General features: G+C 41.0%; 2 protein-coding genes across 2 annotated transcripts in view; both read right to left on the bottom strand.

Moving 5' to 3' along the window:
• Positions 1-7,782, bottom strand: part of col8a2 (collagen, type VIII, alpha 2) — a 123,643-nt gene extending 115,861 nt beyond the window's left edge. The window contains exons 1-2 of the mRNA XM_042507074.2: positions 7,620-7,782; positions 5,518-5,667 (exon numbers count right to left, since the gene is read on the bottom strand). The gene's annotated coding sequence lies outside the window, so the exon portion shown is untranslated. The remainder of the gene's footprint in view (positions 1-5,517; positions 5,668-7,619) is intronic.
• Positions 7,783-16,578: 8,796 nt separating this feature from the next.
• On the bottom strand, positions 16,579-23,479 carry trappc3 (trafficking protein particle complex subunit 3). The gene is made up of 5 exons (XM_042506465.2): positions 23,299-23,479; positions 21,593-21,690; positions 20,201-20,300; positions 18,710-18,892; positions 16,579-17,364 (listed from the first exon to the last, which is right to left on the bottom strand). Exons 1-5 carry the CDS (start codon positions 23,338-23,340, stop codon positions 17,245-17,247), a joined length of 543 nt encoding a protein of 180 aa, XP_042362399.1. The 5' UTR covers positions 23,341-23,479; the 3' UTR covers positions 16,579-17,244.
• Positions 23,480-23,573: the final 94 nt, after the last annotated feature.

The following is a 23,573-nucleotide window of genomic DNA, read 5'->3' as shown; positions in this document are numbered from 1 at the left end:
AGGGGTATTTGTCTCTCTCTATATCTGGTATTCACTTTCTTTCCGCACGCTCCATCATTGTGTCCTGCTCTTTCCTCTTCACTCCATCTTCCCCTGTCTCTCTTTCTGTCCCTCTCTGGGGGACACTGTGCAGGCAGACCTCTACGTTACTCTTCTGGTCCCAAAGTGGGCCCCGCTGTGGAGGGATATGGATTCCATAAAGCACTCAGCTCTTTAAACGTCTTCCAATCCACATCCAGCACCTGGCTAAATATTATCCCAGCAATGCTTTGGTGACGTCCTCAGAAAACACCACGATGTCGCTTGATGACAAATTCTCTGTTGTGATGAACGACGCACTTCTCCGCACAGCACACACTGTACGCGGTTTACAAAGATAACAGTAGCTGATTTGCTACTTGAAATTCCTTTCAGTTTATCAGCAGAAGCTAGCTGGCTAATTTAGCTAACATTCGCTCCATGAGTTGGTTGAAAACTCTGCTTCCAGCTGACTTACATAAAAATGTGAACACTATGTGAGGAATTTTAAGTATGCTTTTGATGGATACATACATGATATCCCCCTAAAAACACTAAGACTAAAGCTGCATGTCCTAATTTTAATAAAGAGCCGCACAGAGGGGCTAATGTTAACCTACACTGTGATAGCATAGCACGGGCTTCAACTCAGTGGGGAAATAGGCTATTACACAATGGACGTGCCAGTCATTAACAGGGTTTTTTTGTTACCTGCAACCACGCCGAACAGAGGGGACAATATCCTGTGCCACAATATGCAACCAAGGGCTAAAACACTAACAAAATGCCTGTAGCTAGCTGAAAACATGAGGTGATCAGAAGGATTATTTTAGCGCCTTACAGCTACCAGAAAAAAAGAGTTATATGTACAAACTCAGAATTGACATTTTATGTTAGTGTCCATTCTGTCTACCATGCTTTTCTCTGAGAAATTATCCCACTGAATTGCCAGTTAAATAGTTTGATATTACAACTTTTTGAGGACTCTCCAAATGTGTTGCATCTTTTATAAACTTTTGTTGTCTTAAAGGCTCAGTTTTTAAGTTTGGTGCTTTATAAAAACATAGTACTGGGTTCTTTACTCTGCTGGTAATACGTGCCACCACACAGCAGCTTTTAGGTATTTTTCTATTGCTTTTTAGCAGGCGAAAGTGACAACGAGGCACCTTTACACAATACAAAGACAATGAAGGATGACAAATTGTTTGTCCCTCCCATGTGGGTGGTACTTAATTGCACTTTGTCTCTATTTGTCTAAAATCCAAGGTTTGACTGGCCTGACCTGCTTAGTTCATGAATGCATGTAAAAATTTGGATAGAGCATTGGAGTTTTGGCACCATTGTTTTTCTATTAGAGTTGCTCAGTAGTGCATGAAGTCTAAAAAGTTCAACTGCAGCGTATAAAACTACCCAGATGATTGGCACTACTTCAACACTGTGTGGCCCATAGAGAAGGCGCATTAGAGACTTCCGCTGACCAGGCCGACTACTTCCGGTTAATGTCTCTGCTAACTTGAACGGGAATGAAGTGATTCAATCGTTTGGCTCTTCAAGACTTTACAAAAGTAACCACAGCATATGGATAAAATTCAAATGGTAAATGAGTCATTTCACAGCAGTTGTGGCGCTTAAAAAAATGTGAATCATGTTTAGCTTATTGTCAACTGTGAGTTTATAAAATGCCTATTTTGGATAGACTGTAAAAAAATATTAAGGATTGATAACTGAGCTTAAAAACGACATTTTTGACTATAAAATGAGTCTGAGAAGATGAGTAGTTTAACCGATGGAGCCTGAACAATGGACATTATCTGAACAGCTCCAGGGCTCTGGTGGCTTCGTTGAAGTCAGGAACCCAAGACTGACATGAATCTCATAAACCACACAAAAAGACTGCATCTACAAAAGATCGCAAAGAAAGTTCATAAGCAGGGAGCGCCTGGTGGCTCAGTGGATAGAGCGGTGCCCCATGTACAGAGGCTGTGTCCTCGCTGCAGCGGCCGCGGGTCCAAATCCGACCTCGGCCCGTTGCTGCATGTCTCCCCCTCACTCTCTCCCCTTTTCATACTGTCCTGTCAATTAAAGGCAATAAAAGCCCAAAAATAATCTCTTACAAGAAAGTTCATAAGCAGGTCAGGAGGGCATTTTACCTCATGGTTACTCTAAGCAACAGTTCAGCTTCCTGTCAGCATAACAAGCTACTATTTGAGTGCTTTTGTGAACGCCTGTGTCTATACGACCTCTGACCTGCTTAACACGTTACCTCTGGTGCGAAGATGGATTACATTCGGATCATGCAGGATGTCAAAAACACCACGTTCCTTATTTTGATGGGTTTCAATGATGTAGCCAATATGGGACAGACACATTAAGTCTTCAATGAAAACACAAAATTTAATGAGGATCCCTGGCTACTGTGCATGGGAACCAAAGAGCAGCAACAGAAGCATGTGACACTTTGAGCCTCTGCAACCCTCGACTCCACATGGAATGACTTACATCCACTGTCTGACTGCCAGAATGCCTTGCATTTCGAAGTACAACCACAGCCGTGTTTTTATGATTTTACGATGAGAATGTCTAAAGCTGAGGCCATACTGCGCTGTTAAATAATGACTTCAGCCTTACTGAGGGGGCAGTACAGGCCAAGGGTTGGAAACGGACAAATAGAAAAAGAAAAATGCAACCAAAATAAGGGAGGGAATTTACTTTCTTTTTCATTTGCCTTGATTGTCAAAGAATCTATTAATTACTGCTTCACATGAATTAATAACATTTTACTGGCTTGCAAATAAAAGCCCTGTTAGCAGACCATGTTGCTGACATGTTACCTTACAGTCAATCCAAGTCTGACGAGAAATCTCACATGAAGTCAACAGATCTCTATCTAGATTCGATTTGATAAATAAGATTGTCCCTTTAGTTCAATCGCAAAACCAGGCTCAGAAGTCAAACATGCTCATTTTTAATAGGCTTTGGCGGCTCAGAACTACAACAGAAAGCTCTCGGGTTACCACAGCTGCACTCTGCACGGTTCACAATTTGGGAAACCGATTTGCAGGGATGGATCCAAGATTGAGACGTGATCCAGTGGACTTGATGCGACCTGGACTACCTCAGCCAGTGCACACTGACAGTGATGGAGAAGAAAAACAAAGGGCTGGAGGGAGGGAGAGGAATCGCAGAGGAAATGAATATCTTACAGTAACACATGGTGTGAAAGAAAGAAATGTCTCTCTTGCTGACCTCCTTGTGTTTTTCATTCCTCCCCTCTCTCTCCCCCTCCCCTCCCTCTTGCCCCTTCCTCCTCCACCCCTCACTTGCGCTCCATGCCGATTGAAATATGCAAGCATAATAGTCTGGGAAATAGGATCGAGAGGTTTATGAAAGAAAGTGCATTTGGGCTGGGCCTGCTGTGCCGTGTTAAGTCCATGTTGAAGTCCAGTGAAAGAGATTTATGCTGAGTCAAAACCATAAAGGTAAATTGGAATTATCACGTCGAAACCATAATACCATGGAGAGAAAATGATGCAGGGGAGAAGCTGAGTGAGTAGGAGATGTGGATGGAGTAGCATATTGAGAAGGATTATGCCAAAAACTGCTCAGGAATGACCTAATGGATATATGGTTTGCTGTGGTTTCTCTACATGTACAGAGTCCAGACCTCATCCAATTTAACTCTTTAACTTAGTGTGTTTCACGCCTGTATTAAACAATTTTGCCATTTTTTTTCTCTTGTAATATCCTCCCCCATAGCTGATCCCCGCAGAAAGCCAAAATCATTTCACAGCATTAAATGTCTTCTCCAGTTTCACCTCAAAAGGTGCTCCGGTAATATGGACAGTGGGAAGACTGTTGTTTCCCTCCTCTGCAGGAAAGCTTTGTTTGCCTTCACTCATCCAGACAAGGATAATAGAAGCCAATTATCTCGCGCCACTGATTTCATAATTACCTTTGGGGTCTGTGTGACAGATCTGTTCCCACCAAAGTTTGTCAAGAGAAACCAACGAGGATCCTCAATTAGATTAAACTGATAAACCTGGCAATAGACACTGCATGAAAGACAGTTTTTCCACCAGTGCAATGATTTGTTATTGGCACAATCATAAGGGATTCTCCACTGGAGATTTTTGGCTGAATGAGGTTTGCAACACCTCATGAAGGCAAAACAGTGCAGGCGTCAGTATGCCTCAACTGAAGCCCAAATCCACACAAACGCAGGTATTTTTTACATAAAAAATAGGGTTTTTCTCCTCCATTTTCAAAAAAAATCCTGTCAATACATACTGTTATAAACCTCTGTCCAAATAAAAATGTGAAAAAAAACAACTGAAGTGCTGTTGAGAACATTCCAAACCCACAGGCAGTGATAAAACTGTAACACTAAAGCCACACAAAGAAGAAGACATTGTCCAGAGGCCTGAGAAAAGCTGTAACAGTGTCAGACATTGCTTCTTGAACTTGTAATGCATTGCCATTGACATTTTTGTCTCTCTTTAGCATCTTTGAGTATTGTGAAAAGCACTCTATAAATAAATGTATTATTATTATTATTATTATTATTATGGAATGCAATAAAGACTTTGCCTTCTTAGTTCAGACTACGGAGCCTCTGTGTTATTATTTTACCTTCTTAAGTATGGGCACAACCAGAATTTTTGGCTGCACATTAGCCTAGGGAGTTTTATATGTGTCAAACTCCGACACTGACAGCAGAGGAACAGCAAAGCAGTGTGCCTGTAAATGACACCAGAGGGCAGTAAAGGCTCTCCGCATACTTTACATTACAATACTATTTTGGTATAAACATACACCTGGCAGTGTCTGACAGTTACAGTGAAAGAGTATTTACGTATGTATTTGTTTAAGTAAAAGGTGTGTGTATAGTGTATAAATATTTTTTATTTAATATTACTTGATTTTTATATTCAAATTTTTATATTTTATATTATCTTTTTTTATCTATTTGGTATTTTGCAATATTTCATCTGTTGTTTGTACTCAAATCACTTTTGCATTTTTCTCTGCTTTTGACTCTTGAGCAGCTGTAACATGTGAATTTCCCCAATGTGGGATTCCTTAAGTCTTATCTCATCTTAATGTAAAAACATGTAAAAAGTCCATTAGCAAGGTCAATACCAGCACTATTTGGGTCACATCCACCACTTCACAAAAAGAAGCCTCATTTGTGACGTCCATACCACCTCACATAGGAAATAAATGCACGTGCTCTGCTGTTACAATCCAAAGAAGTCCTTTTTTTCTGTTTTCGCTTTGGGCATATCCTCAGTATAGCTGTGACGGAGCCATCCTCATCATTAACTATACACCAATAACAAGTTGTACATGGTCAGCAGTACTTTACTTTTTTCCAATTTTGATAAAAAATTGAATTTTTATCCAAACTTCTGATTGTCAGTGGAATAATAAAAATCACAAAGTACAGTAGGAGTGACCGGGTGAGCTGCTGTAAGGTGCAAGACACACAGACAGACTGACCTGGCCCGACTTGGCCCCAGATGACGATTCACATATCCTACGCCCAGTTGACAGGTCAAACGCGTGTATCCCACTTCCTTTTCCTGCTGTGACCTCATCTGTCAGCCGTGGTGACCATCCACACTCCTCCCACCTCAGTCTCTGGCTGCCCTGAAATGGAAACATTAAGAAGGAAACACTGTTACCATCCCACTGTCCTTCCAACATGAAGCCGTCTCTGTCAGCTTATAGAAAGTCTAATTGTATTTAATCTTGAATGATTCCATATTACACACATATGCACACATATAAAGAGGATGTATATGAGTTCAACCTCTTTCAGGAGGCGGAAATAATGATGCATTTCCTTTGAGCTGCTGGTTGGTGTTACAGGCCTCTTTGGCCTTTAGAACACCAGTAGCAAGGGCGGGTCTACAGGTGGTGTGATGTGGTCAAAGAAACACCACAATCATTTTGGTTTTAATCCCGTCAAACACTTTATATAAGTGTCCAAAATGTGAAAATGGAAACATCAGATGCAGTTTTCCGTGCATGTTACTTGCTCCTATTTTTAGGTACTGTACCTTTTTTTAAAATGAGGTACACAACTCTATAAAGAGGTGCTAATGAATGACTCACATTCATGGATCTCTCCACTACGCCTGTCATTCTTTCCTTGCTGATTTAAGCATACACCTTGCACCACCAACCACAGTCATTCTCTTATTTTCGTGGTAGCACTAAATATTGGTGGTCTCGGTGGACTTTTTTTGTTTGTTGTTTGTAATGGTTGGAAAAGATCGCCGGGTTACACTTTGACAACCCCTTCATTGATATATTCATGTATTTATCACTCTGTCCAACAGCATTTCGCTCCCTCTTGCAGTGTTGAACTCGACTCACCGACCCAAGTCTGTGTCGAGTCTCAAGTCACCAGTGTCCAAGTCCAAAGAAGAGTCAAAGTCGAGTCAGAGTCAAGTCACCAGTACCTGAGTATGAGTCCCAAGTCCAAGTCATCCTTCAAAGAGCTGATATACAGATAAAAGTGGCTCTACATTAACCCTTTAAAACCTGGATCAGCATCACTTTTCTTGTGCTGCTTTCTTAGACCTTCCACATGTATTTAAACCTTTGAACTTTGTGCAATTTCTTTCAAAAACGTGAAGAGTAAGGCAATGAGCAATTTGATAAGAAATGTTACACAAATTACAAGAACTTTGCAGATACAGATTTTTTTTTTTTAAAAAAAAAGCTAGGGGAAATGTATTTATCAACATTATATATTTAAAATTATGTTTCAGAATTATTGTAATTTCTAAGCACGTTTTCCAGGTCTTGTTTGTTGCCTTGTTGTTGTTGGCTTGTTCTTTTATTTGCTTATTTCTGGCTAATTTCGGGAGTGTTTCTTCTCTTGTTGCGCATTGCCTTCTTCACATATTTTTGAAAAGAATCAAGCTGTACCTATTCAATGGGGAGATCGATTAAAATTACACTCTTGTGCTTTATACCACCTTTCAAATATATAAACATCATAAAAATAAAATAGTTAAAAGCCTAACACCCTTTAGGGACTTTAGGGGCCTTCCAGGATCTATTTTTGGATCACTGATGGTGTTAAAGGTGTGTGTTTTTTGGTCAGGTGTTGTTTCGTTTCAAGCAATCTTTGGCATGGCTATAAATGTGTATGATATAACTTCAAACCTTTGCCAACTAGTGGTAGCAACGTTATGATGTTAATCTAATGGTTTAAATACATTTTTGGAACATTAGACAACTGTTTGAGTTCAAGGGCTGAGAGAAAATGTCAGAAGTAAAGCGGTTAACACTATGCTGCTTAACAGAAATATAAAACCATAGTAACGAGCACACATTACACATGAAATTTTCACACCATCAGAATATAATAGAAATATCCTACCCCCTGATCTGACTGCCAGCTTCCTGTTTGTCCACTCCATTAAGCCCAATAACAACAAAGCACGTGGCTACCTAACATGCACGCGATTCTGCACATTAAGTAGCCACCTTCGTTATTGCTATCTGGGTTAAACCTCGTGTATTTATGATTACGGCACTGCAGAAGCTAACTTTGGCTAGCTAGCTAACGAAAGCATTTCACTTACTTTTTTGGGTGTAACTGTGGCAGATGTCTGTTGCAGTTTGACATCCCAGTCCTCTCCTTAATTGTGCGTTTGCAAAGGGAACATTTAGCGGTGCTCTGTCCCGAACTGATTTAAAATCGGAAGGTGAGCTGCAGGATTTGAAGTGCATCTTTCCATTGTTTTGACGGTGCATGGCCGGGGGGAGGGGGGAGGGAGGGGCGCGCGCGCGCGACATGAACTCGCGTGCAGGTGAAGGAGTAGCCTGCACACGCGCCCTGCCACTGCAAGAAATTACACTGTTAGACACTTCATATATCCCTGCTGAAAATGTTGACTCTATGGCTATGGTCTTAGAAAGAAAAGCCTTTTTAGTCATTTTTTTTAGTTAACACAAATAAACGTCAATCAGTGGCTTCCTCAATGGTAGAAAATACATGTAAAAACATATGAAAAAATCAAATTATGAATTAATTAAAATTAATTAAAAATATGTGAAATGTCCTTATATTGGAGTTAAAAAAATGGGTTAAAACAAATTGGTGGCACAGTCCTTTAAAGCAAATTAACTTTCAGGTGTGTATTTGGCTCCACAGTATATAATGTATGTATGTAACCATCATCCAGTATGTTGAATATGAAGATGCAGAGAAGTACGTCATGTGTCACAAGCATACACTGTGAATTAATCTTTATATACAGTGTATGGTTACAAGGAGCACAATGTTAGTGCTGTGGTGCGCGAGAGGTCAGGGGTCACTAAAGTGCGAGGGCACTGGCTGAGGGGAGCTGACACTGTGATTGACGGCACCTTGTTATAATTACGCACTTATATTCAAACCTGAATTTGTTCCGAACACATTTACCCCCTGGGTTATTATTTTATGTTCTTTTCCTCTCCTCACAGTTGTGCGCCAATCTCAGTAAGATCCTCCGCTGACATGTTTCTCCCAGAGCTGGTGTTATTGCTAGTACAGTTAGAGCTGGAAAACCAAACAAAGCATGACACAGCACTCCATCACCTGGCCTGATGATGTCATGATATCATAAATACCCTGCTACAACTACAGCCCCACCTTTCTCCCAACATGTGTCAAAGACTGGTGAGCCATGGGCAGGTGTGTGTGTGTATGTTAAAATCAGTGACATTTTTGGGAGGTTGAGTAGTGACAGGGCATGTTTTAAGACCCCCCTTCATGTTGTAAAGTTGAACCAGACCATGCAGCACCGGAGCTTGGTGTGAATGGGGGGTTGTGTCTCTGAACAGTCCGCTCTTTGAGCTTCCATTACCAGGTCCACCCTAGCAGATCGAGCATTCATGGTAAAGGTGTCGCCATCAGGATGGTTGCTGCTTCTGGCCTCAGGTGTTAAAGTTGATGAAGTGTTTCAACTGAATTCTTGTTGCAGCACATCCCATTACTACAAACTATATCAACATCAGTGAGATCATTTATGATTTTACCTTAACCTTGACGGTTTTGTAGGTGATGTAAAAAATATGTTACAGTTTAGAACTTCTTTTGTGTTTCCCATAAATTAAACTATTTGAATAACAAAATTTATACCAACTATGAGAAGCCTCAAGTTTGACATTTTAGCTGTCGCCAACATGTTTTTTGGTGCAAGAAATGATCATTATTTGATAAGAGACTTCCCACTTGACAAGTCGTTACAGTAGCAACTTGTCCGTTGCAGGGTAGCCTTCTTTATGATCTATTTTACTCTAAATGGAACCATTTACTAAACGAACATCATGCTGTATTGAAGACACTAGCGCTAGAGACCATTAACATATTAGTAAACTGTTCACTGAGGTAAAAAAAAAAATCAAGTTAGCTCATTTTCTCAGTGACTTCTATACAATGAGACTTTTTTTTTGCAATTAGTGGAGTCGCCCCCTGCTGGCCGTTAAAAAGAATGCAGGTATAAGGCAATTCCCCTCTGGCTTCACTTTTCGGATCCGGAGGCTAGTCCACTTCTTTTATACAGTCTGTGCTAATACCAGACAAACATACTGCTCAAAACAAAATGTCATCACTTTTATCTTGGCCGAGACCACGTCTTCATTTTTCTCACAGCATCATCGGTCTGAAATCATTCACACCTGCCAAGAAATTGATAAAACAGAGAAAGACAAAGGAGAGATAAAAGTTAAAAAAGAAAAGAAAAAAGAATGTTGGATGCTTCCTTACAGTTGGAGTAATGCTTTTGTCTTCCAAAGCACATCTCCAAGGGCATCCAGGTTTCATATGCTCAGCTCCACTGGCTTTTATGTCCACTACAAATGTCTCCATGGTGCGTGCTGCATAACTGAGTGCAAAAGAAACCAAATGCAGTATTCTGAAAACAGATTGTTTTCAGTAATTATGTTTCACTTTTCTTTGTTTCTTTGAAATATAATTTTGGTTTAACTGGTTACGGTTGAATGTCTGAATCAAAGAAGTGCTTTCATAGAATTAAAGAAGGGGAAATAGGGAATAATTACATGGACTCTCAACATATTAACAACAAAATGGGTTCATAGTTACTCAAAAATAAACCACAGTGTTCTCAGATGACAGCGGGCTGGAAAGACTAGTAAACCCGAAGAGAATCTCACTTGGTGACAGTCGGCTGCACCGCTGTTTACTGAAAACAACAGACCCTCCTGCTGACATGAGGCATGCTTCTGATCCAGGCAGTATAGACAGAAAAGATTTGATAGTTGCGTGTGGGACAGTTTGTGGCTGCATACATACATGTGTGTGGTTGTAACATGGCCACACAGATCAGAATCTGTCTGGCTTTTTAATTTCTCCCTGCATGAAACCATATGACTGTCCTTAAACTGGCTAACTGATGTGGATGCTGACAGTCGGAGGGCTAGACACTGACCTGCAGCAGGAGAGGCCCGGAAACCATCCGACAAAATGCTACACAGCTCTTGACAGCTTCCTCCGTCTTCCTCTCTCTATGTGTCCCTTTGGAGCAGGCCCGGTGGGTGTTTTGTCTGGGTCAGATTTACAGTAGATCTAAGCACCACTGAGCCCAACCTGGACAGCTAATTGGAAAAAGGTTTGTGCGTTATGAGGCCCACCGAGAGCGCTTTCAGCACCTCTGCAGTGAATGAGTAACAAAATCACACAGGGAGGCGCATAGGTGAAGCAGATGCACACATATGTAGGGAGTAATCCTCTACAATATCTACACATGCACGCAGACACAAACATCAAGATTTCAACGCTATAAAAATTAAGAAGAACTTTTGGCGCAGTGCTCACATTATTGAATGACATGAGCGAGGAAATGGAAAAGGCAAAAGTTGAACATTCAGCTACACATGTTTGGCATGAACACTGCCATTTGAGAATACAGTCCCATTATGCATCCTAAATATATGTATGCATATGTTGTAGTTGAAGGACATGCATGTCCTCTTGCACTTTCTCAGACGCACACAAAGTCAAGTCCTTTCCTGTGCTGACAACATCCTCTCTTGTGCTAATGGGGTGCTCAGAAACCCACAGTTAGCATAAATCAGAGAATCATACACCTGGAGGCAAGACTTGCACGACAGACATTAAAATTGCAGAGAAAATCCCTCCTGCTGTACTAGATGCGTGCGCACTACAATGGATTATTTTTATGGATTAGTGATGAGGCATGCTTTACGCTTAGTATTGGCCCTTCCAATGAATACAGCCCAAAACATGAAATCTCTCATCACCCAGAGGCCTTTGCATCACCGCCCAGCAGGTGAACAAGAGGTCTTGAACTTAGCAACAATACACAGACTTTGAAGGCTTCACAGTTGGGCAAACACACCACCAAAGACTCCAGCAATACTGGGATGGAGTAACACTACACCTGATGAAAATAATACCTTGAGTGACAATGTGAACATTTGTCTGGCCTCGTCCTTAATGACAAAAAAGTTAAAGAGCAGAAATGATAGACTTTTGCCTTCTGTAGCAGAGTTAAAAGGAGGAAAAGTTTTACTAGTTACACTTGCAGCGATGCTCTAGAAATGGCGAGGCCACTAAAAGCACCACTTTGGTCCAGACAAAAATATCTCAACAATCAGGCTATTGGATGTTTTGCCATAAGGTTTTGCCATTCATATTCCCCAGAATATGAATCCCCCTGTTTTTGGCGAGGGTTAGGGGACTTTTCTATTGGAGCACAAGCAGGTCAAAGTTTACATTTACACATTAAAATTTTCAGAAAAGTACCAGCCCTAATGCTAATGTGGGATCTAATAGCTGCAAAGTTGTTTTTTTTTGGTGCACTAAAAAAAATCCCAAGGGCATTTTTCATCCATACAACTTGCCTGATTTCTTCAAAGCCTTTTTTGATATCATTTAATGTGTTTAATTAATTTCGACATTTTCATTTTATTTGGAAAAAATTCTAAGATTGCATTAAACAGCTGAATGGGAATATCATTAATAATGCCCCATTAAGCATCTCCCACTCTGGGAACTTTTCATGAACCTCCAGCTGTCAGATTCCAGTCAGTCTTCTCCAGCATGACAGCTTGAGGTGTTTTATATGGAAAGTCATACTTAGACTGAAATGTCTAGCCTGTATAATAGGACATCCAGACCCCTTACAATCACATTGACTAGTGTGAAAGGTGCTTGAAGTGGGCGAATAATAAATGACTTGCTAAAGACATAAAGCCTTCGGGCTGGGGTCTAGATTTATGCTGTGATATTAGCTCGGATATCATGCTTTAAGAGTTAGATAGATGACCTGCTGGGGAGACATGCGTCATCAGAAGTACTTCGCTCTAATCAATATATGATGTGTGTTTTGTCACTCCAAAATTTTAATGTGACACACACACACAAGGTCGGTTCATGCTTGGCAGTGGTGAGCGGTGATATCCCGTCCAGTGCAGCTGGTGTGCAGCCTCGAGGCAGTCCTGTGCTCTGGGAGGGAAGCCTGGATTGATTTTAGTCCAGGGCAAACCAGGACTTTCACATTCCTGCTTTTCAATTGGAATTAACGTATTTGTTACTGCCTGGGAGAGTGATCTAAATATATGCTTACATATATGCATTCAGAGGAAACGGCCCTGGAATAATGAAGTCAAAGGTGAGATGCCGTTTGACCTCAGCACTAGCCAGTGTAATATTACATTACACTTTTTTTTCTTCCCTTCTCTCCCACTCATTCTCCTTGCTCCATCTTCAAGTGAGGCCGTTCCAAGCTGGAAAGTTCTGCTGCTGTTACATAAACTCCAGCTCGAACGGCTGCGGGGTCAGGAAAAAGGGGAAGAAAAGAAGGAGAAAAACAAGACAAAAGTTGAGCGTATTGTGGGAAAATGAGGCTCAAAGATAAAGAGGATCTGGAAGGGGTAAAACCTGTATCATCAGGAACGTCTAAAAACTCCTCTTCATCAGATCCTGGAGAAAAGAGGAAGAACAAAAGAGCAAGAGGAAATTGGAAGCAGAGTGAAGGAAGCTTAGCAGTTCCCATCCAAAAAGCCTGGAAGAAAGGGAAGGAGGAAAAACTAAAAACAAGGCATTAAATGGCTCGGCGTCTTCCAGGGCTCCAACTGAAGCGTTCGTGGAACAGGCCAGGTCACTTGTGAGACAGAAAAGAGACCCGGTGTTGGATCAACTTCAACCTGACATGTCTTCCTGCTGAGAAGATGTTTTCTTTGTTAACACGAATCCCTCGTGACAGTGGTGATCCAGGATTTTACTGAGCGGGTTCACTGGATGTGCTCCATGCTTTTATTTTAGAGCTTGGAGAAAAGTGTGTTTCACTTGTTTTGTTTCTCATTTCACCCTTCCTGCCAACACTCCTGATGACCCAAACATAACTTCAGGAGGCCTAAAAACTTCTCACTTTCTTTGGGATGTGTGGTCCATGCTAAATGGTTGAGCAATGCATGAGTTATTAGATTTATAGGAAGTGCTCAACAGTTTGTCTGGAAGTGGGTGATGATTCATATTCCAAATGGCTTGCAGATGCAGCAGCAGATTTCAGTGGGTACATAATGTGACTGAATACCCAATCAACTCATAATTACCCCTCAAAACCACATCCACGTTTATTTACTGGTGTTTATGCACATAGATCCCAAATGAACATCCCCTCAAACCGCCAAAATCTCACTTTCACCATGGACAACAGGATGTGTTTTAGCAGACAAGTGTAGAGCCTGTGAATTATGTAACAACTCTCCATGTTCATGTGAGCATCTTTTCAGGTGCGCTCCAGAGACACACTCATTAAATCAACCACCTCTTCCCACCGCTTCACTGCCTGGGAACATTATTCAGTCTGTCTGGGATTTTTACCATGAATGCACTCTTTTGCTGACTCACTGCATTCTCTTGTCAAAAAGTGCTGTCTGTCCTGCTGTCATCTTCACTCTTTCCACTGACCAGACACAAAACACACACTCCGGAAACCTGTGGAAATCCCGGGTGACTGCATCTTTTGTCTTACCTCACTCTAGAGACAACAGTTTTGCATCAGATGTGGGACATTCCCAAAAGGTTGCCTATCACACATCCTCTCTATGATTTAGAGAGTTGCTGGCTTTCCTTGAGCACATCAGCAAAACATTAACAAGACTACGAAAATGGAAGGAATGATCAAAACAATGGCAGAGAAAACAAAGTGGGAAAACTAGGAGAAGTGGTGGATGGAAATGGATCGAGTGGAGGTAGAAGAAAGGGATGCGGTATTCAATAAGCGCAGGTCAATACCAGGCTGTGCGCTGGGCTTTACTGTCACAGCGTGCCTTTCACCATTTGTTTCCCATAAAGGCCACATGGAAACGTTTAGCTGGCTTAAAGCAGATCGGCGCACGTTGTCTCAGGCCCGTAACATTTGCTACTTGTTTTCCAGGTCTGTCCTAATAAAGTTTTCCAAAAATATAAGCAGCTGCAATAAATAATATTAATGACTTTGACATAAATAAAACAAATAAAAATGATGCGAGACACCAAACTGTGTCTGAGATATGAGTGACAGGAAACGTCCCTCTCACAGAGTGCGTGTGTGTGTTTTAAAGAACGATGAGAGAGAGAAAGGAGAGGAGAGGGAAACAATAGATAAAAATAGCCTCTCCGAAGCAGTTCCTCATGGCTCGGAGAGAGTCTTAAGTGCCTCAACTACAACTTATTTTCTTTTTTCTTCCTTAGTGTGTTTTTACTCTGCAACAACATCTGCAGTCTCGCAAACGTAATCCCAGATGGACAGGTTATGAGGAGTGAAGTAATAACGGAGCGTTAGTTAGTTTGTGGTCTTCATACTTTGTTTATAGGGGTAAAACTGCAAAAAAATCAACACAAAACTCTCAATAGACATATTGGTGGACCTGTGAAGTGGTGAGAGACAGAGAAACGGGCTATTTGCGTGTTTAGACAAGGTCCTTCTAGTGTGTATTAACACCTATCTGTGAGTACAGTGGTTGTAATAAATTCACCCTCACTTTGGCCTCCATGTACAGTATGTGTGTATACGTGTGTTCGTCAAGTCAAATTCCTGCGAGCATATGGCAGAGTGATACAGGTTTTCACAAGTACACAAACCCAGCTGTCCGTCCATCCCCCAGGTACACGGCTCTAATTCTGCCAAGTCATTTACATCGAGCTTCTGCACAAAAACTATTTCCTGCCTGCTCTCAATCCAACATCCACATCACGGGCCTACAGGGTGCATAGATATGTGCACGTAATGTGCTAAGAGCTCGCCTAATGGCCCACCAGGCTTATTGCAAGCCGACAGCTGTCATCAGGGTGCTTCCACTTTCCACTCTTTCTCCTTTTAAATGAGCAGTACCCCAGACAGGAGTGGGCAGAGGCTTAAGACAGTAAATAATACGAAGAAATCCCATCTAATACATCTTCCCCAACATTATGAAGTACAAACTCTCCATGTTGTCATGGTTTCTCTTATCTCCAGCCAAATCAAAGCTTAGAGTCCATATATTGGCATCAGAAACTGCTCAACTACTACGATTTGTCTGCTCCTCCCATATTCATAATCTGAAAATGAACCTTTTATTTATGTTTTCTGGCAGCTCTAGCCTTCACTCCCACAAATAAGGGAATGTTTTTCTCCCACAATAACCCACTTAAGCCTTGCACTGAGAACGATGCTGCCTGCAGCTAAGGAATGTAATGTAAACAGCAACCTCTGGTGGCTATTTGGAGAATTTTACTTCAAGTGCCTGAATTCTAAAGCTGTAAAAGCAGAAATGCGTTCATGTAATAGCAGCTGTAAAATAGAAATGTGTGGCGCCCCGAAGGTTTCCAACGGCTAATAGCTGACAGATTTCTCCAAAAGGAAATCCATATCTGACAATCTCATCCTCTAAGTGCTTTCAGCAGACTCGTGAGTTTAGTACTAATGTTATTGTTCTGTTACACAATAAAACAAAAAAAGACAAAGAATAAGAAAAACATGGCTAATGTTCTCCTGGTATCCACAACAGACTTTTAACTCTAAAGACAGGCCGGGGATGACATGTGCATGTGTGTGTGTGTGTGTGTGTGGGAGTGTGTGAGTGTGTGAATGGCCACCTGTGTTTTCAGTTATTGACGAGGTGTGCAGTGGGTCTAAATGAAAAGTTCTGTTTGTTACTTTAGGGTGATGGAAAGCCATTCACAGGTGTGACAACCAGAACCAAGAACTGGTGAGTTTAGTAAGGCAGCCTTTCGTTTTCGGCACACACACACACACCCCCACACACAGATTGCTTCCATGTACCCTGAACAAACATAAGAGAGGCATTAGGTCTGTTATTGTTTGCCTTTGCAGAGCAACTGCGGTACCCCAGAGGAATAACGCTCCCACAGTACACTGAACCAAAACTGACAAGGTGGCACAGCAGACACAGTGTGTGTGTGTGTGTGTGTGTGTGTGTGTGTGTGTGTGTGTGTGTGTGTATGTTTAAAACGGTTCCAGGTTGCCCAACAAGCACCTCATGAAGTGTAAAGTCTCTCCACTGTCACAAACATGTGAGAAAAGCATCATATCAAATATGTCGCTTTTATTTGACACATCCATCGACATAAATTAACATGCCATATAATTGGCAGCAATATATAGTGATTTCTTTAAAAAAACAAACAAAAAGAAAACAAACAAGACAAACATAAAAACATTATGATGTAAGGTTTTCCAGCCTTCCTACAAAAAAAAGAAAACAGTGTATACATGGCCAAATGAAAAGACATCTTTCTTTAAAGCCACGCAACAGATATTTTAACATCAAATGAAGGAAAAAGTGACTTTCCATGGTGACAGATAAATGGTCAGAGGCATTCTCTTCTGTTCAACTGCAACAGATGTCATGTAGGCACAAACCTACAAAACTTTTCCCTTAAACTGGACCACAGATCAGTGCCAAGGAAATTTTTTTACAGATAAGCTCTTCAAGGTAGCAGGGTCATGTTATGATCTTTTGATAGTGTAAAGTGTTTTCTGGAAATCTCAATCGTCTCTTCTAATTCCTAGCACTTCTCTCCCAACAACACAGTTAGAAAGAGCGGGAGATGAAGATGCCAGAAACTGAAGAGTCTTTTTACCACATATGTTTGAGTTCATTCATCCGTTACGACTGTATGTAAAGGTGTTCCTCGATCGACTCAGTCGTCCCTAAATGAGACACAAGAAGTTAAAAGGAGACTCTTTTTTTTCATCACTCGTCTCCTGCTGGGAGATTTTCTTCAATCCTCTTGATAAACTTCATGCGGATTTCTGTCACATTGTCCCCTCTCAGGGTGTCCTGAGCAAATCTGACATCCACAGCCATCTGGACCTAAAACAGAAACAAAATCACTTTCATTTCGATGCAAAAAATGTTTTTCTCTTCATGAAACTACACCAGAAATCTATTAGATGATTACAATAAATTTACGTGAAGTGTTATTTTAATGTAAAGTAAGCAGAGGTGGGACCAAGCTATTGTTAAGCACATCACTGGTAAGTCGTAAGTCTTTGCACTCGGTTCCAATTCTAGTCCCAAGTCAAGACAGGTAAGCTCAGAGTAGAGTTCCAAGTCCTGAACATTGCATTTTGAGTCCCTAACAACTACTTTTGTGAAAAAAAAAAGACTTTTAAAAAATGGTATCCACTTCTTAAAACAAGTGCAGCTGAAAACAATCATTAAAACCTTGGATCTTCATAAAATATAAATGGTGAGTTACAAAACAATCCCCACCCCCCTGTTGTAAAGTTGGGCATTTTATTAAGGGCGTCTCTGGGAATTGCTGACAAATTCCTGATCCCAACTTGGTGCCCTTGGTGATCCCAACAACACATGGTGCTGCTTTGTCATCACTGTCTACTTATTATGTCTTAGGTATCCTCCTGCGTCAGCTGTTTATGCTCCAGGATAGTGCTACCGTGATGTAAACAAATGCACATGGTGAGATGACGCAGCACGTGCTTATGTTTAGGCAACAACAGCACATGGCAACCAATGCGGTACATCAAACACACATGCTGGCACGAATGGTTAGGTTTAGGCATAAGAGGCACATGGTAAGATGTAGAGAGAAACCCCATCACATTCAGACGGGAGGCGAACATCACAGTCCTGCATGAAAGTCAGCTGTTTGTGTGACCCATTCACCATCCCTTCCAACCGCCCACCCTATACGCGCATTTGCGCTCCTTATATGACGTCCTTACTGGCATTGTTTCAACCTGACAGCATCCTTCCACGTTTTATATGCACATGACCGGTTCTGTCTGGCTAAGTTCTCAAGTGACGCTGCCTGTGGATGTATTATGTGGACGCACCTGGTGCCGTCAGGTGATCCGCCAGCCTATAATAACACTGCGGCCTATTATCTGTGGCCGCATTCTTACTATGATCCATGTTGGCAGGCAAGGTGCCTTTTGACAATGTGCACTTACGCAAAAAGTATTGAAAAGGTGTCGGTTTTAGAGCCAGCCTCAAGTGGCCATTCAAAGAACTGCAGTATTTGGCACTTCAACATTGGCTTCATTTTTCAGCCTCGGGAGTTACCGCTTGTGTTGAAGTCCAAGCTGAGTTTCAAGTCCTTTTTGATTCTGTCAAGTCGTGTTTTAAGTCATCAAATTTGCGACTCGACTTTGACTTGCTTCCTCACCTCTGACAGTGAGTATGTTGATCTTACCATCTCCAGCGCTCCTCTGAGGACCCCACAAAGCAGGTTGGAGTAGATGAGTGTGCTGTGGTTATCCGGCAGCTCCACAAAGTCTACCAGCGGGTTGTTCTCAAGGATGAGGGAAAATTCATCTCCTGCCGGGCTCCAATTGGTCACACTGGGCGTGATTCCCAGGTACATCTTAAATGCAACCTAACATCAACCACATCGCAGTGACATGTGGATGAAAAAAGAAAACAGTGCAGGATTATTCAACTGAAATCAGTAATGAACAGTAATGTCTGATTTAACCGAAATGCCAGATTCTAATCGTAAACACACCTGTCTCATTACTGTTGTCTATTGCTTCTTCTCTTCCGCAGCACTTTGTCCCTGTGATGTGTCTGCATACTTTTTTTGCATGCACAAATCAAAGGTCGCTCAAGCTCGTGAAGTTGGAGTCAAACCAATGAAAATATTCACTGGCGCTGGCTGATTCTTTTTTTTTTAAGATGCGAAATGGTCTGACTTTGGAGCGCGGTCTTACCATGACAACAAGTATTTTTAGAACCACTGAAATATTATTAGTTAACAGCACCACAACTGAAGAGGTGTGATTCAGTCTTGCCCTCTGAAGAAACCGGCCGTGATCTGGGAAATCTGTTTTCCTGAACAAACAGCAGACCTCCCTCGTATACTATATATTTCATTGACAAATGACTGAGGTGGTTTCAGAGTCTAGTTTGAGGTCACATGATATCCTCAGGCAAGGCTATCAATGCACCTTCCAAACCGCTGTCCCACTGTGGTCCTCCATTTACAGACATGACCCTTCTCTTCATGACCAAGAGCCAGTTCCCTGAGCTAGTATGAGGTTACATTTGTGGAATGACTCCCAGAGCAGGCAGCAGCAACACCTTGAAAACAGCTGGAGTGTTGAACACACAGTCAGGCCTGAGAGCAGCCTCCCCTGTCTGCATGCATCATTCTGTCTGTCAGTCATAAGGGGACTCTGACTTTTGCAAAACAAATGGGGGCAAACACAGAGAGGAAGATTGAAGTACAATATGTCACAACTGTAACATGATCAGCCAGGTGATTCGGTAAGTAACAAGAGACACATTAATATGTCTACTCTAGTTGTTTAAGAGCGTAGTGAGTAAAGAGCACCTGGACAGTGAAGCAGAGACGGGGTATCACTGAATATGCATCACCTCTCTGACCAATGGGATTAAATTGCATTCCACATGTAAGTGAATCCACACCTTCTGTATATCAAGGTTACTAACACACAAACCGAAGAGGAAAGCCATCTTGGCCGTTAGTGTAAAAGGACGCAGACTGAAGGTTTTTCGGATCTATTCAGTAACAATCATCAGTTTTTCCTTCCATCAACTGTTAGGATGTTTCAAAAACATCACTCTCTGTAATTTTTCATTTTCTGTCAGCCCCTTCTCCCTCCCTCCATCTTTGGGAGAAGTCCACGGTCACGCTCTGATTGGTCTGGAAAAGTCCAATTACCTTAGCGATGACATCGGCCGTTTCTCGGAAATCCTGACACCTGCCGATGCTGGAGCGCGCCAGGAAGTCCTCGATCAGACGCACTCCGATGTTATAACCCCTATGAACAACAGAGAGACAGGGATAAAGTCATTCTTCCCGTTCACAGTAGGGGAAAAATTATAGTAACAAGATAGAGGGCAGTTCAAAACACTCCAAACATTTTTGAGTCATACACTTGGCAAATGATGATCATTATGATCAGACGGTCAAGTCATCTTATCCTGACTACAAATTCTAGAGCCAACTGATGCATCCCGATCCAAACATGGTCTGTCTCTGACCAGTTGGCTGCCAACTAGCAGAGTGGGCAGTGCAGAGTCACTGCCTTCTAAGGCCAGGTAAGACAAGCCTCATCTTGACTTGGCTTGTTGAGAGCTTAAGGTTGCTGGACAACCAGAAAAGCAAAGCACATCCAGTCCAAAGTCCTGTCAGCGTGACAGGATGATTTGAATTTTTGTGTTATTAACCCATCGATTTTTCTTAATCTTATTTGGTGGGAGAACAGTATCCTGCACAGCCTTCCAGAAAGTTTTTGCTCTCTTAAAAAAACACACATCAGTGTTCTCTTCTTCAAACACCCTGCATGTTCTAAGAAACTACAAGAGCAGAGGGGAACCTCTGACACAGAAGTGTGAAAATAAACCCTGATTATGTCATCTCTGTGTGTCTACGTATATTATGGATCGGGCGGCAGATTGTGTCAGAGCAGTGTGAAAGTGTGAGTCTTGGTGATGCTCAAGAGGCCGGAAAATTACTTTTCTTCTGCAAGTTAAGCAAGCAAAAGATTAACTTTAGCATGCTGAAACAAAGCAACTTGGATTATGTTCTCAATGTGTGCATTCACAGGGAATACCATCTGTCTAATGTAACTTTAGTATTGATATTGATATTGATATTGATATTGATATTGGTATGGTATGGTATGGTATGGTATGATATGGTATGGGTGTGTTGCTGGATATTTGAAGGTGGTATGGGTGATGTACAGTGTGATGTTGAAGCCTTGCTGTTAGACACTGTACCAATAACAAAGTCCTCCAGCGTAGTTATTAAAGTGAATTGTGCTGACACACACGAATAACTGCTATATGACTAGCTGAGCTAGTTTCACAATAAACCTTTATTTCTGATAATTATGTAATAAATTATTAAGGTGGGAGGAAAAATTACATTTGCAATGCAATTAATAAAACAAACAAACAATAAAATAAAATGAATTACTGATAAAAATTGTGTTCTGTTTTTTAACACAAGTCTTGCACACTTGCTTGGCATCTATGCTATTTGCAAACTCAAGTTGAGTGTGAACACAATTAATGACAATTAATGACAGTCGATGGGGATACTTACATCTTGTCCAGTTGTTTATTGACTTCCTCGTCATTCTCATAGTCTTTACAGAGCTGGGTGACCAGGGCCCCGTAAGTCAGAGTGAACAGCTCAGAGTTCTGTAACAGAGAAAACAGAGTTCTCCTAATATTTGTGCTGCAAAATTAAATGAATCACACTGGAATAAGGGCATCAAAGTGTGGTGAGTTTTGCAACAAGCATGCCTTCTCATTGTTTGATGCAGAAACCATCTGAGGCAGCCCTAAATTACCATAACCAAAAACATACATGTGCATCTATAAAAATGTTACCAGAGAGTTGCAAGCTTTTAGATAGATATCTTTATTGTCACAACAAAATTAAGATTGCAACTCCCACACAAGATGCAGTAAAAGACAGTTAGCTGGGAGTAAAACACTAATCAGAGAGGCAACAATCGGTAAGTGAGTAAAAATCTGATATGGCGACTGTCTTTGCTGCAGTAAATGATAAATAGATTTTTTAATATCATAACATCTAGTCATTCTCATATGATATGCTGAGCAAAACCGGGAGAGTTCAAGTATGATTATAAACAATAATATATATAAAACATATAGCCTGAATAGTGGCCATTAGCCCCTGGTGGTTTGGGGTTAAACAGCTAGGTCCACACTTTTACTGAAGCCCGTTGTACCAGCTCTCTCTTTACTCTTTTAAGACTTTAACTTCCCATCAAATAATCAATTCCTTTAACACGGTGAGATGCGTTCGAACATACAGAGCAGCTCTCAGCATCAGGAGGTCTACATTAATATGTCATACAATGGACAGCTCCTGGTGCTGAAATCTAGTCAAATGACATTGATTTAAAAAAAATAAAATATAAAAGAGCTGTTTAACCCTTTGAAACCTGAGTGAATTACCTGGATTTCATTCAAAACATAGGAAGAAGGCAATGTGCGACGACATAAAAAATAATCCAAAAATGTGCTAGAAATAGTAAAAACTACACAAAATTTACCTGAACATGGCCTCAAAAAAGTCTTATAATTTTAATTAGAATGACTTACATAATTTTAAATATGTAATTATGGTCATTTTAAATATATTTTAACCTCACTTTTTAAGAACAAAATTTCCAACTTTCGTGCATTTTGTAGAATATTTCATATCAAACTGCTTACTGTCTTTTCCCCCATGTACAAGAAAAGTGATGTTGCTTGAGGTTTCAAAGGGTCAGTTATGAATAAATACAGTTTATATCAACTTTTGTCAACGTAATGTAAGTTATTTTAGTATTTACACATATGGCTTGTGTCTTCGCTGCATTTATAAAACTGCTGCAACTAATAAAAACTAACCCACAATTAAACATGATAACAGACCTACAGCGGAATATATGCATGTTTGTTATAATCGTATTTCACTTGGAAAGATATATTCAAAGTGAACAGGCTAGGAGGGGAACATGTACAACTACGCAGGCTAACTGTGCTAAAACGAGCTACAGCCTGTGAAACCTTTTCATATCAAACAATGAATGAAATACTTGTTCAGCAAGTACAAATACGTTTCGCGAATCCAGCCACACAGGTCAAAGAAAGCTCTACGACTGCCAAGTTTTTAACTTATCTCACAGAAAAATAAATTAGCCAGTTTTTATGTTAGCAATTCGGCAACGGTTAGCATTTTGCTAGCGACGCTAGCTAGATTTGCCCGATATTAATCCTGCGGGATTTGCCTACCATCTTCTTGCTGTCTGTTGTTCGGTTGGATTGCCTGGACATTGTGGACAGTATTACAGGCTGACACAGGTGGTGACTCGATATTAATCCTTTATTTATTTGATTCTGGCTAAGCAGATATTTCCGTAATCACCAGTTCACTCACGCACTTCCAGTAAAGTCAAGATATCTGGATTAATACATACTTCCGGTCTCCCTTTGGAGTAAAATAACTATTAGGAAGAAATATCGAGTATTACAAAGTACATATATGAAATAAAACAACGTATTTGAGA

The sequence above is a fragment of the Plectropomus leopardus genome, chromosome 17 (genome assembly GCF_026936395.1).
Source record: "Plectropomus leopardus strain MGB_pleo_1.0 chromosome 17, ASM2693639v1, whole genome shotgun sequence".
In the NCBI taxonomy this organism is placed as follows: Eukaryota; Metazoa; Chordata; class Actinopteri; order Perciformes; family Serranidae; genus Plectropomus; species Plectropomus leopardus.
This window is presented reverse-complemented; position numbering and strand designations above follow the sequence as displayed.

Coding starts and splice junctions, on each gene's coding strand:
- trappc3 (XM_042506465.2), bottom strand. CDS start 23,340: ATGTCCAGGCAATCCAACCGAACAACAGACAGCAAGAAGATG. Junction 21,691..23,298: donor CAACAGACAGCAAGAAGATG/GTAGGCAAATCC, acceptor TCTCTGTTACAG/AACTCTGAGCTGTTCACTCT. Junction 18,893..20,200: donor CGGCCGATGTCATCGCTAAG/GTAATTGGACTT, acceptor GGTTGATGTTAG/GTTGCATTTAAGATGTACCT.